Source organism: Salvelinus fontinalis, chromosome 33, assembly GCF_029448725.1.
Source record: "Salvelinus fontinalis isolate EN_2023a chromosome 33, ASM2944872v1, whole genome shotgun sequence".
Lineage (NCBI taxonomy): Eukaryota > Metazoa > Chordata > Actinopteri > Salmoniformes > Salmonidae > Salvelinus > Salvelinus fontinalis.
Genome location: NC_074697.1, coordinates 40412180 through 40426442, shown reverse-complemented (window position 1 = coordinate 40426442; position 14263 = coordinate 40412180). Strand labels below are relative to the sequence as shown.

Here is a 14263-nt window from a genome sequence, read left to right as displayed (position 1 = left end):
CACAACTGGAAGATGGACGGTGTGCACTGAAAGCAAGTGAATACATTAGAATGATGCAAATACAGGAATGAGATCACCTAAGTACAAACTGTCAATGAGCAGCATACATTTTGCCCATAAAGAATTTCATTTGAATTCAAATAAACATATGTATATTTAATGATGTGTGAGAGCAGAAATCAATGTGAACAACAGCTACCAAAGAAGCAATTGTAGATCATTGGTGGGAAGGCTTGAGCAGAGTTTGGTCTCTCCTGGTGACCATAGTTTGGCTGGCATTCAGAAATGCTGCAATATGTGACTGCGCCCTTGAACAGGCCACAGCTAGACAAGCAGCAAGAGGCTTCACACTGAGTACAACCTCCACCATGAATCACCTACTGGTAAAAAATCTCAATTTTTCCAAATGTTTCTGTTCTCTCTGCTGCCAGTAGTAATCTGAATCGTATAAAGAGTTAAAATATTATTAATAGATTCTTGGATCTTATTTGGAAAGAGAACAGTTGGACTGACCTTTGTACAGCCTTTTATTAATGTGGAGAGTAGAAGGCAAAATCTGTAGTGATATCTGTTTCCTGATTACTTGTTGCTAAGTATCAAATAAATAAAAACAGTCCAGTATGTGTGGGGGATAAGTTAGACAGACTATGGCCTCAAATAACCTGTTGCGGGCCTCGTCTCTGCCCCGGTGGTCAACTGAGAGTAAGGCCAGCAAATAAGCCACTTTAGATAGTTAAACAAGAAGGGTGGTCCCAGAAGATTCTGATGTCATTCTAGAGAAATGCAGTTACAGAGATATATTACTATCTGTCTAGATGATCTCTCTGTGAGGTCGTATTGGACTCATATTGTCATTCAGATGAAAATGTAATACAAACTGGGTCTTATTGATCTTTTAAAATATGTAGTTTACAGGCTCCTTCTGAGAGGTCATATCCCTCTCACTTCTCGGCGAGGTGGAAAAATGCGATGGTATATTAGTCTTGTATATTTTTATTGATTCACATTTCCTCTATCGGTCCTTTATGATTTCTCTAAGCAAACTGTGCCGTGTCCACATATAGCTTCCACATACGTACGCACACACGTATACACACACATGGAATTTAGTCCAAGGGAAAGGGTTTAATGTTCCTCTCTCCCTCCAAAATATGTAATCTAATTGGTTGATGTCACAGGTTGAGTGGCAGTCATTGGCTGGCAGCAATGCCAGTTCTCGCCCCGCTGGTTCAGGCCCCCAATTTGACCTTGGTAGATATTACACTGTGGCACAGTTTTCTTAAAGGGACAGAACCCAACTCAATACAAGTATACGAAATGGTCTTCAATGAAATGGAAAGGTTTTTGCCTGTGATAGTAAAAAGTAGTAAGAGATTGACCTCACAGAGAATGTTTACGTGATACCAAGATCAATAGATTAAAAACTTGAAAAGAGATGACTTTCTTTCAGAACACATGTCCCCAGTGATGAAATAGTCCTGTTATAATGAATAAACATAATGGGTCGGAACAAATGGTATGGGTTGACCCCGATTTTCAACAGATTATCTATTTGACAATAATGGTTAAATACCGGTATGCACTTGACAGTGTCCTTTTACAGAATATCTAAAGAATTTCGGTCTGATTTCATATTTCATTAGGAGTGACAGATTATCTGTCAAAGGAAGTTGAATCTCTACCTTGTTTACAGAGAAGGCTTTTGGTTGTTTTTTGTATCTTGGAGGATGTTGATTTAATCAAGCATATTTGATGTCTAGCATCACTTTGGATGGAAAGCGTATCTAAGATGCCAAAATTGTATATTCACTCAGAATTTCTTAAACATAGTGAAGAAGGTGATACACACTTCAAAGTCTGTGTAATTTTCCCCCTGCATGCTATTGAAAGAAAAGAAAAAGGAACGTTTGCGACTCTCATTTTTCAGTGTATGCAAACCACTCAAAATGTCTAAAACAGAAGGGGGTACTTCCTCTCATAACCAAGACTGTATACTATTTCAACGGAGAGGGAAGTAAGAGTAACCCAAAGATTATTCCATAGCTCTTTCCTCTTACAAGAAACAACAGGCTAGTATCACATCCTTCAAAGTGAAAGGAGAAAAACAGGTGTTGAATCGAAAAGGTAAATGTTATTATCAAATGATTTATTCTACTAGAAACACTATGAAAACAGCACCTAGCCTCAGCCGCTCAGTCAGCATGTCCCATCAAGAATCCAACCAATTTGTTTTGCACATTTGGCCGTAAGGGATGCAAAGGAATGTTTTGGTATAAACCCTGTATTTTCAATCTAGCTTTCACATCCTTTGCTGGCACGGGGTAACATGGGTGATTTTGTGACTGTGGGATCCTTTCAGAAGCTGCCCCGGCTGGCTACCAGAGCCTTCAGCACAACAACCAAACAGATGAAGAACAAGGTGCCAGATCATCAGAAGATATTCCAGGTGAGCATGACATCGTTAGGACACCTGGATGAGAAACAATCCCAAACTAAGAAAACCAGAGGTGTCTTAATAACAGTGAATTTAGATGTGATTTTGGCAGCACAACCTTCATCAGTGTCTGCAGAACATGTTTAATCAAGTACTTTAGAGCAACATTGACCTGATTGGGATCTACTGTATGTGTCATGTTGCAAGCTTGATGAATTGCCTGAGAACCACCGTTGTTGGTTGGCACCTCAGAGGGGATAGTTGTACAGTTCTTCAGATTAATGGTCTGGAATGCAATTCAGTCTGGTTTCATCATCACATATCACAAAGTTATTTTTGGCTTACAATAAAAGCCTCCAATGATTCATGATCATGAATAGGTATTTGAACCCTGACTTTGGTTGCAGGCGGACAACGGCTTGCCAGTCCACATCAAGGGAGGGACCACTGATGTCCTTCTCTACCGTCTAACAATGACCATCACCCTCGCAGGTACATGTTACATTCCTCCGTCAACGCACTCTGTACATTTGGAGTATTGTGGTGCTGGTTTTCTATGCCGTATCACATATGTTCTAATCATTGTGTCTTTCTGTTCTTTTTAGGCACTGGATACTCCTTATTCTGGATTCTATGTGCCTGTCAGCCTAAGGGCAAATGAGGAAGCCCTGCTAATGCATGTGTTTATTGTTTGAATCAATTCCACTTTCCGAACTTCTTCTAATGTCATGGTACAATTTCTGTACAGAATAAATCTCTCCGTTATGCCTCTGTCTCAAGGAAAGCCTGAATGTCAGTGTGTGTAAATGTCAACCACTTAAGAAATATTTCCCTCTATCGCCCATGTGTTAATTCCCTTAACCTCATTGAAAATATCTATTCCTGCCACTCTGTATTCAATCAGAGAAATTATAAGGAACATTTCACAGGGAACAAGCTTTGGAAATATCCCTGTGTTACATGGCTGTAGATAGCAACAAGAGGTGTGACTATTTCAATCAGTAACATCAAAAAGCTAAATGTACTGACGCTTGAAATGTGAAAATCAGTTACAAAACAACACTCCACCCACCAACAGGGTTATTTCATTAAGATTCCATGTTTCTGACAAAAGAAATGCATAGATTTGAGAAATACATTTTGGCACACATTAGTTCAATGCTATCCAGTCAGTCACAATCAGACCCTTTCATAACTCAGGGTCAAAATGTAGACATTAGTTTTGTTGGACTGTCATTCTCTCAAAATGAAATCTATTGAATCACATTTATAGCCAAGCTTAAGTTTCATGGCTTTTTCTCCTCATAAGCAACTGAATAAATGAATGATATCATTTACCAAAATATTTATTTGTAGAAATATTGTATCACTTTCATAGACATATGTATAGTTCTAATGTTCAGTGTAATTGGACAACGACTGCTACATCTAGAGACGTATTACAGTCAAGTCTTACAAGGAAGAGTGACCTTCAAGTATCAGTTTCCCTTCATAATAGCTTATGTTTGCCCTTGTAAAAATGAACACAATTTAAAATGTGGGTTCTGCAACAACAACAAATTATTAAATTATATTTTACTGTATTATATAAAAGCAGTTACTATGTAATTATACATTAGGCCTATAGTGCAGTTATACTTTGGAACATGATCCCCATGCTCCAGTATACAGTAAACATATTAAGATACAGCATATTAGTCAGTCATTTAAGGTATTTAGTGTTAGTCATCCAGATAAAAGAATCAGTAATATAGTAATATTTCCCTGCAGATGCCTTGTTTTTACCATGGAGGGATGAGTAGACACAAAGTGGGCTACATCTCTGTGAACGGTCAGTTGACCCAATGCAACCACTCTAGCTAGCGCAGGAAGCGAATGCTCATCTTGTGGTCGATGTTTACCTTCTCCAGGGACTGTAGGGAAAAAGAAAAGCCAAAGATAGACCGACGAATGGTGGAATTGGTATATTACATCACAATCAAATACAGCATTATGCAGCCACTGAATATGAGAAGAGAGGCAAAATACTGTCATCGTACAACGTACGGTATACCGTTTGACTACAGAAATGGCCAACATAATTTTCTATGTGTATGACTTAGTATTCTGGTTGCACTGTGCTGCAATGGCCCATGTTGATATCTCATTGTTAGAGCGCTTCCCGGTGGTACCTTGCGGAACTCCTCAAAGGAGATGGCATCATCCTTGTCCAGATCAGCCTCCTGGATGGTGCGGTCGGCAATGCTCTCTAGCTGCTCCTCCGTCACCTGCATCCCCAGCATGGACCGCAGCACCTGTACATCCCAAACCCATTGGCGAATGGGCTTCATTCTATAGGTCCCTCAAATTCAAATCCCGACCTTGAAGCCAGTTCCACTGCTTGTTTCATTGTTCCCCTCTAATCAGGGACTGATTTAGACCTGGGACAACCGGTGGGTGCAATTCATTATCAGGTAGAACAGAAAACCAGCAGGATCCGGACCTCGTAGTGTAAGATTTGAATACATTTGGTATAGGGTGTAGGCATTTTAGCCATCAATTGCAGGGACATACAAGACCTGGTTTACAACAGAGAAACAATTTGCATTACTAACCATTGGTGGTATATTGTGTTGCTCACCATACAGAGTATAATTGTCAGTAAAGCCAACAGTTATTACAGACCTGTAGAAGCTCTGCTCTGGAGATTTTGCCATCCTTGTCCTGGTCATATAGTTGGAAAGCAACTGAAAGGAAAGAGAAAAATCAGGGCAGAACTGACTGAGTTGAATTTGATTGCTAAAATCTATTTTGAGTCAACCACAACAACAAAAAATATCTGCCAGAGGACTCACACTTGATTTTACTGGTCCTACTGTTGACAGGTTCAGGCATACTGGGATCTTTGGGACGTTTTTTGTCCTCAGGCCGGAAGTGGGCCAGGATCCTCACAAAGGAGTGGAAGTCCACCGTTTCCTGTCTGAGAGAAATATTATTTTAAGACCAGAACCCGCTTACATTCCAAAAGTACAGGGTACATGGACATTTTATAAAAATATAAATAAATTGGTGCACAGAATCAACTGAAGTTGAATAAATATTTAGTCTTGTTGATTGTGCTCTCTGTTGTTTTAAGGAGACCTACAAAAAGAATGGACTTTTTTATTACAGCGAAAATTGACATTAACCTTCACCTTACCATTTCATTGGTGAGGTTATCAAGTCAGCAATGTTACTCAAACATGGAAGAAATGTTGTTCTATACCCTGGAGAGAAGAAAGACCCAATGATCCGATCCCCAATGGGGTTCATCGCCAACCCATTAATGGCTCCAAAGTCCTGTGGGCTTCACAGTAATGGGGATAAAACAAAGACAAGACATTCAGACATAAGTTATTCTGAAATGCACTGTTTTAGTCAACTCTATAAAGCTGACATGGTCCCACCACTTACCGGAGAAGGCCGGTCTTCTCCTTGTCCAATGCTTCGAAACGGTCATAAAGTCGAACAATGTGTGCAGGGGTGGCTATGATAAAGAGAAAACAAGAGAACCATAGATTCATGCTATTAGTAATGGGGCAGGACAGTGGCACACCAAATAATTTAATCAATATATGCAATAACCATATAGAGGCCAGTTCATTGCTCTGGATACCACTCAAGCAAACACTCCATGAATTATTCAAGCATTTATAAAAGTAGCCTAAAGGCCAAATGATGAATTTGCCTACAACTTATCAAAGCCATATGTATTTGTCAATATAACTCTCTGTTCAAAGCTTAGACATCCAATACTGTATTTGGTTGGGTAAGACGCATACGTATTTTGGTCAACCAAAGTTCCGCGCGCAATTTGCGCACCTGTCAAGCATCAATCTTATGGTTGCAAAAGCGATGAATAATTTGCACACATTTCAACATGTCTGCGCTTTAAAACTTTGATGAAAAAATACAACAGAAGCAAAAGAAAAACTGAGCTCCATACAGCTGTCACAATAACATCTATAATGAAATCCGTTATACGCCCACTCAAAGATTTGCCTTCGAATTTGGCATAAACTATGAAGTCATTGTATAATCATGACAATCTCAATACAATTTTATAGTAGCCTAAATTACAGTCCTACCCATCGGAGAACTTACAACCCGTTTCTTGCATTAATTCTTCGACGTTTGGAATTTTTGACAGGGTGGAGTTTGTCGAGCCCATTTCCACAGAAAACAACATCTGTTTCACTCGATAAATAAACGTCAGGTCCCGGAACTTCAAATTTTCCTGCTAACTTCCCATTGCCTATTGTTGAGAAATGATAAACGAGTGTAGCTATGAAATAAACGTTAATATCCTCGACTAGAGCAAGGGTTTATTGAACGTCAAGTCAGGCAGTTCAGGGCTATTGACAGACATCATATCTACCCAACGGCAGTTAAACCAAGGGGTTCAAATGACCAATGGGGTCGTGATTTATATGTTTTCAAGAACACACATTCAAAGTCAAAGTCTGTTCCTACAACAGATCTCCAAGAATGATATAGAATTTTATCAATAGCCTGGATATACTATCCAACATGGATAGCATTATATATAGCAAAGTGGATCTTTGATTAATATATTTGCATTATAGCTATATATTTTAAACGTAACCTTTATTTAACTAGGCAAGTCAGTTAAGAACAAATTCTTTGTTCTTGGCCAATTGTGCGCCGCCCTATGAGACTCCCAATCACGGCCGGTTGTGATACAGCCTGGAATCAAACCAGGGTCTGTAGTGACACCTCTTGCACTGAGATGCAGGACATTAGACCGCTGCGCCACTTGGGAGCCCTTATATCATCCCTAATAGCTAGCTACCAACACTAATCCATTACATAATGGAATCTTTAACCTAATGATTATAATAGGCTACTAGCCTGTATGCTCCTGAGTAGCCTGACCATCACTATACTGTCCAATACAATGTATTACATGCAAATCAAACATGCTTTGCAGACGTTGCTATAGTGGTCCTTTGACACTAGATGGCACCATCCCTTTCAGATAGCAAGGAAACAGATGCAACTCCTTAGTAGGACAACGTGTGCATTGTGAGTAGTCTAGTTATAGTATGGGTCAGCTCTGACCGTTATCAGCTATCAGTTGGAAAGCTGGTTTGTGTATCATGAGTCAGTGAACTGCTCTACATTTCCTGCATACTACTTTTTCAAAACCGTTAGATAATAGTCCATGGGACTCAAAAACTGTTCCTTCTGAATGAACCTGGTGCTATAAAATCCCGATCTACAACGGTGTTCAAAATTATTCATATTTATAAAACTTCTAGGCAACAGGTTTCTACATCAACAAAATTAAGGGTCTTTCTCTTCATCAACAAAAACATACAATTTGTGCATTCTGGATCCTTGCTCCCGAGTGGTGCAGCGGTCTAAGGCACTGCATCTCAGTGCTAGAGGTGTCACTACAGACCCTGGTTTGATTCCAGGCTGTATCACAACCGGCCGTGATTGGGAGTCTCATAGGGCGGCGCACAATTGGCCCAGCGTCGTCTTGCCTAGTTCAATAAAGGATAAATAAAAATAGCTGATCATTTGTTAGCAACGGTTTGAATTTGTTTACATTACTGGCAGCTGTGATGCTTGCCTTGCTCATGTATTTAAATAGCACAAGACTTGAATCATTCTCTTTGCTGACCTTTACTTTTGAACCATTTGTGGGCTAGAAAGATTGCTGCCAACAACAAGAACATTTTAGTAGGCCTACTCACACCAAATGTCAACACTAATAACAAAACAAATCAATGCCTTTTTTCTGTCCACAAACATCTATCATAAATAAATATGTGTCCTTTGTAGCTGAATCATGTTTTTCTGGAAAAGAAAGGCATTTATAGGGCTGGATATGCAATGTGTTGTGTCTCACATAAAATAGATGTCAAATCCATCCACTCCGCTGCTGCTGTCATGTCCCAAACATAGTTTGGTATAATAATTCAGGTCACCTTCATTCAACCAAATAGTAGAGTAATAACACAAGTAAATATGAGAGATGTAACCAGGACGACTGACAAGATGTGATTGTCAAGCCCAGGGCTCCATGCCAAGGCAGCCAGACAGAAAATACCTCAGCCCTCATGATCACACACCCAAGTGCCAAAGAGAGACATTAGCAAGCTGCTCCCCATGTCTTGTTCTATCGTTAGTTGTTAACATACACCATATGTGGCGAGTCACTCACTCAGGAGCCACAGCACTAAGACACACTGGATGGAGCTGGACATTCCTTCCATATTGGAATTTACAGAGAGTTAGGAAGTAAGAGTGACAGAGTGGTCCAATCAGTGCTCTCCGCTCAACGAGAGTGAGAAAGCTGGTGTTTTTCCTCTCCTTTGTTCAATTCCTCATTGGTGGCAGAGGTGAACATGCAGGGTGGTTCACTAGATGTTAACACGTCTGTCTCCTCCAGACTAGACACGCACGCACGCACACACGCACGCACACACACACACACAAGCATGCACAAAGAAGAAGTCAGACTCAAATTTAGCACAGTGTGCTGCTGTATAACATGCCCCAGATTGAGTCCTGGGCTTATAAAAATGTTATTATTATTGTTACACAAGTAAGCAGCCTCTACATATGGCAGGCTCTTCGTTTTTAAGAGCTGGAATTTTTCCCAGATAACATCTCCCTTTTCACCATTTACAGTTTGTTTATCTTAATGGAGACCAGTAACTCAGAGCCCCCATTACTTTTTTCTCTCCCTATCAGATGTTGAACTATGTACAGTAATAAATCAAGAGTATTTCAAACGGCCAAAGGAGTGAGTTGCCTTCAGTATAACTTTGCAGAATCAAGAAAAGTTTTGTTGACCTAGCTGTAGTACAGTAAACTGAGCAGTCTGGACTCTTGACAGGCATGCATTGTTCTGTGCTGATAGTCGTTCACCACCGTATGTATAGATTCTTTCACAATGTTTATTCTATGATAGGAGATGATTCCATGTTTGGCTTTCATTTCTGTTCTATATTTCTTCTTTCCTATAATCCACACCTTTTGAATCTCACTTTCTGATACCAGCCAGCGAAGTGAAACTATCTAGACTCTTAGGTTCCGTTTCATGACATGTGCCACGGGTCACTGACAAGGTGACACAACACAAAGATTCAAATTTATTCCAGCCGTCTAGAAGTCACCCATGGGGAACTTTGTTTGGCCATTTGTTGCGTTTAACCTTCAAATGAATTAAGACGAATGGCTCTTTAATGTGCAAGGAATAACCAACAAGACAGGCTTTGATTGGAACCTGTCTGTCCAAAGCAACTTCTAACTGCAGAGAACAGATTAACAGAACAAGAGAGCATGACCGTGAAAAAAATAAAAAGATAAAAGCGGACTGAGGAAAGCCCACCTCTCTCGTTTTGAGTAATTTCCACAAACTTTCTATCGGGGCGGTTTTGTCCTTGGTGCCACAAGCAATGAAAGTGAAAGCATGTCAGAGGCTGGTTTGGGCAGTGTGCCAATTGGGTGAGAATGAAGCTTTGCTGGCTATTTGAACTTTGACCCCGCTCTGCCATGGATGATAAAAGACTTGTAAACACCATCCCCAGTCTGAGTGAATGGGAAGGTCAACCGTGTTCCATTCATCTCAAACTAAAGGCACCACAGGCAGAGAGCCCTCTCAGTCTGCCTGAACTGGAAAACTAGAACATTTTCAATTGTCCTGTATGTCATGGCAGGTTAAGCATAGAAATGATGCAGGACAAACAGGAAGCGCAGTTCAACGTTTAGTGTCATACCAGGTTGTCTGCCAGTTGTCTTCTTTACACCCCCTGCATTTCCTGAGAATTGAATAACAATGAGAAATAAATCAATATGTCTAAATTACAGGCTACCCTTTGATTAACCAAAATCAATAGCCAATATTAATATGGGTAAATAATAATGCATTATGCAAGAGGATGGCGCTCCACCAGGGTGCTCCACATCCTTTCCCTCTGTTGGTGGTCCTTGCTGGTGCCCTCACACATCTAGGCGCCATCCTTGGCCAACTCCCGCCATGCAACTTGAGCAGGGGACACCCGCTACGTCTCAAGTATGCTCAGCCGCAAACTGGGTCAATTAACCGTGGCTGGAGAGGGAGTCTGTTGACCTGTCTGTCTCCCCCCTCGTCTGTGCGGCTTGGACTGGGGCTGGGGCTGGGTGGGGGAGTGACTTGGAGCTGAGGAAGGGGTGTCCTGCTGGGCTGGGGCAGGCTGATAATGAAGGGAGAACATTCCGGGCCAGCGGAGTGCAGGAGAGACCAGACTCAATGCGACAGACACAGGAAATAACAGTGAGCGGGTGACGCTCTGCTACAACTACCTATCTCCAAAACCTCACCTCAGACACATCAGGGCCTTGTCTAAACAAGATTCCCTTTTACTTTCTTTACTTGAGGCCACACTCCAAGGTCACCAGGATACAGAGCACACTCCAAGGCCACCAGGATACAGAGCACACTCCAAGGCCACCAGGATACAGACCACACTCCAAGGCCACCAGGATACAGAGCACACTCCAAGGCCACCAGGATGCAGAGCACACTCCAAGGCCACCAGGATACAAACCACACTCCAAGGCCACCAGGATACAGACCACACTCCAAGGCCACCAGGATACAGAGCACACTCCAAGGCCACCAGGATGCAGACCACACTCCAAGGCCACCAGGATACAGAGCACACTCCAAGGCCACCAGGATACAAACCACACTCCAAGGCCACCAGGATACAAACCACACTCCAAGGCCACCAGGATGCAGACCACACTCCAAGGCCACCAGGATGCAGACCACACTCCAAGGCCACCAGGATGCAGACCACACTCCAGGGCCACCAGGATACGGAGCACACTCCAAAACCACAACCATAACACACCATAACGATCCACCAGCTTGTCTTGGGACAGCATATCTAAACTACAATTTACAACAAACTAAATCCAAAACCCCATCCACCATCCTGAGGTCCATCAGACACCACCCTGTCCCCACAATGCACTGAGCAGTTCTGGCTAATTAATATTGCCATCCAGATGAAAAGGCAGCCATGGCGGGCACGAGTTGAGGCCGGGGGGTTCCTGGGGCTTTTAAGGAGACAACCCCCCGCCTCAACCTCCCTCAGCTAATGATTAAGGTTTAATCTAACAGAAGGGAGCTAAATGGAATGGTAGAGGGGCGCTGGGGCCACCAGGTGGGCAGGGAGGTGGCTCTCCAAGACCCAGGACTGGGACCCTGGGTGTTGAACACTGTGGAAGCCCTTTTAATCAAGACATGCCCTGGAGCATGGCCCATCTGTGACAGACAGGGCCCTCACTGAGGGGAGAGAGGAAGAGAGGAGAGGGAAGGAGAGGAGGAGAGAAGAGAGGAGAAAAGGAAGAGAGAAAGGGGAGATGAGGGGAAAGGAGAAGAAAGGTGAGAGGAGAGAAGGCAAGGAGAGGAGGAAAGTCCTTGAAGTGGTTGTGAGAGAGGCGCTGCTGGGGAGGGGGTTGGGCAAGGTTGCTTGGTTACACTAATTTCCCAGTTTGAAGAAGTTTCTCTTCCCTGTGCCAAACGATGGATTATAAATCGACGACTCCTTCCTCAACACAAACGCACCTCAAAGTCAAAGTGCTTAACATAACTGTGACGTGTACAAACCCAGCTACCCCCTCTCTGAGGGGACGGTTCAGTGCCAGGCTGAGATTCCTCTTCTCATTTGGAAGTTGGCGCTTAAAAAGTGTTAAAGAAACTGATGCATAATAGAGCTGAGGAGAGAACAATACGGAGCGGGCTCCTTGCTTGCCACGCTGACAGATGGCGGGGGAGGAGAACGTTTCTTGGAATAGGACCAGCTCTTAATTACTGAGCGTCTGAATGGAAGACGCTCGGCTCATTAGTGAGGAGCAGGCTGACATGGACCCTCCCCGCGCTGCGCTGGGGGCTGACAGCCCTGCCCTGACCCTAATTGCGCAAATTGCTGGAGCACCGTCACTGCCAACCCACCTCCCCACCACCACACTGGCCTACTGCAGAACGGGAGGTGTGTGTTGGAAGATGGGGGGGGGGGGGGGTGATGGTGGTTAGGGGGGGGGGGGGGGGGGGTTAGAGTTACGCCCTTGTTTCCCCACAGGAATCAAGCCCTGAAGAAAAAGAGACGTTACGGAAAGTGATTGACCCTCAACTTATGTAACTTTAGGCCTTGAGTGTGGGATACTACTGGGTCAAAGAAGAGACAATATTGGATAAATGAGTTACGTTTGGAACCCAATGGGAGAGACAGCAAAAGCTGTGTTGCTCCTATAGTTTTGGTTCAGTCTGTTTAAACCAATGATTTATGCGCACATCATTGGTTTTAACACTGGCTAGCTTTCTGTGGCATGGTTTGTTCTCCACTAAAGGGCAAACTAGCGTGCAAAGCCCATTTCCTTCTGCTTTTCTAATCACTTAATTGTTGTTGTGTGAATAATGTATTAGGCGGGAATGAAACAATCCTCAAAGAGAAGAAAGGCCACTGATCAGCATTGCATCATGTTTAACGTCACTGTAAAACGGCCTCAGACTTCCAGTGATCTATTTCTTTCCAGAAATGTTTCCGGTCTGATTAGGCCCTTATCCAAGTCAGCCCTCCTCCATGGGCCAGATTGAATTACTAAACTAATGATCTACTCATCCGTAACCACTATATATCTGAGTAAATAGCATCTGTTCTTCATCCAATACACTGGCATTCCTTGCACTCCGGATAATTTCCCATGTCTGGATTGCTCCATGTCAGCACAGTACTGATATTCATGTTTGTTGCTCTCATTTGGATGTCTCAACGTTTCTGTAAATGTTTCAACACATTCTCAAAGACAGGTCCTCAATGTGGCCGAAGAAGCCCCTACAATCCCATCCACATCATTGGGTATTTGTGGTAGCACCTAGCATGTGGCGGACGTGGGTTTAGATCTGATGTTGAGCAAAGGTATTTGTCCCTTGATCATAGTACTGGGAAACCACAATGTTCCTTTGTAATGAGTCACACTGTGTATCTATCGTAAATTACACAGGTTTTTCCTGTTTGGGGCTTTTGGACACAATTAACATTGCTTCCACGTCATTTAAATGAATTTATGTTAAACCGATGTGGAACAGACGTTGGATTCACGTCTGTGCCTTGTGGGTGGGGACTGTATGTCAAAGACTTGGTCATATATGTTCTATTTTCTATGTGAAAAATGCATTTACAGTCACAACTTTGACCATCAAGTCTGGAAAAACCTATACTTAATTTTCAGCAAATATGTAAGCATCGACCAAGTAAACAGCGGAGTTAATGGCTTACATATGAATGACAAAGGAGAAGTGTAGGTAGGATTGCATGTACTAGGATCTGGTTTCAATCCGTAGCACTGAAGAGCTGCTCTACAGGGTGATAGAAGTTAAAGGCAATGTTCCCGCGTTAGCGGAGACTGCGTTCATGGTAAACGATGCACGTGTCGGCTCAAATCTAAAATGACCTTTACATTTCAATAGTGCGAGAGCGCTGAACATCAGCGATACGGATTGAATCCAGCCATAGGTCTTGATATTTTCTTGAGTTAGTGTATGTGAGTTTCTTATGATTAGGCATCTGACTTGAAGAGGTATACAGTCAGCCACATCTAACAGTGGGAGGCTACCGAAGCCACGAAAACGTACTTCCATATAGAGGCATGAAAACTTCTCTTCCTTTATCATCTACACATCAACCTGTTTAAAAAAAACAACCGACCTTACGAGAGGGATTTTCCAAGTCCCTTCAGATGAAACTGGTTTCTTTATGTAACGCTCTCCAGTCAGAGCTGTGGTTT

General features: G+C 42.6%; 2 protein-coding genes across 4 annotated transcripts; one reads left to right on the top strand and one right to left on the bottom strand.

Moving 5' to 3' along the window:
- The first annotated feature begins 274 nt into the window (after positions 1–274).
- On the top strand, positions 275–3201 carry LOC129832270 (cytochrome c oxidase subunit 7A2, mitochondrial-like). Its single transcript, XM_055896201.1, has 4 exons — positions 275–383; positions 2360–2446; positions 2842–2926; positions 3040–3201. The coding sequence occupies exons 1-4, from the start codon at positions 369–371 to the stop codon at positions 3093–3095; spliced, it is 243 nt and encodes an 80-aa protein (XP_055752176.1). The 5' UTR covers positions 275–368; the 3' UTR covers positions 3096–3201.
- A 563-nt stretch (positions 3202–3764) lies between these two features.
- LOC129832269 (calcineurin B homologous protein 2-like) lies at positions 3765–6854 on the bottom strand. 3 transcript variants are annotated; one of them, XM_055896199.1, is made up of 7 exons: positions 6541–6854; positions 5867–5939; positions 5679–5759; positions 5269–5393; positions 5099–5160; positions 4606–4728; positions 3765–4347 (listed from the first exon to the last, which is right to left on the bottom strand). In XM_055896199.1, exons 1-7 carry the CDS (start codon positions 6542–6544, stop codon positions 4294–4296), a joined length of 522 nt encoding a protein of 173 aa, XP_055752174.1. In that variant the 5' UTR covers positions 6545–6854; the 3' UTR covers positions 3765–4293. The 3 variants fall into 3 exon arrangements, with proteins under 3 accessions (XP_055752174.1, XP_055752173.1, XP_055752175.1); XM_055896198.1 differs by having other exon boundaries at positions 6557–6854; XM_055896200.1 differs by lacking the exon at positions 3765–4347 and having other exon boundaries at positions 4636–4854; positions 6557–6854.
- Between the last annotated feature and the right edge of the window lie 7409 nt (positions 6855–14263).

Excerpts from the sequence above, each read along its gene's own strand:
- LOC129832270 (XM_055896201.1), top strand. Across the intron at positions 2,447-2,841 it reads ATCATCAGAAGATATTCCAG|GCGGACAACGGCTTGCCAGT; the intron begins GTGAGCATGACA and ends CTTTGGTTGCAG. Across the intron at positions 2,927-3,039 it reads AATGACCATCACCCTCGCAG|GCACTGGATACTCCTTATTC; the intron begins GTACATGTTACA and ends TGTTCTTTTTAG.
- LOC129832269 (XM_055896198.1), bottom strand. The coding sequence starts at position 6,641 with ATGTTGTTTTCTGTGGAAATGGGCTCGACAAACTCCACCCTGTCAAAA. Across the intron at positions 5,394-5,678 it reads GGGTCTTTCTTCTCTCCAGG|ACAGGAAACGGTGGACTTCC; the intron begins GTATAGAACAAC and ends TATTTCTCTCAG. Across the intron at positions 4,348-4,605 it reads CCTTTGAGGAGTTCCGCAAG|TCCCTGGAGAAGGTAAACAT; the intron begins GTACCACCGGGA and ends TTTTCCCTACAG.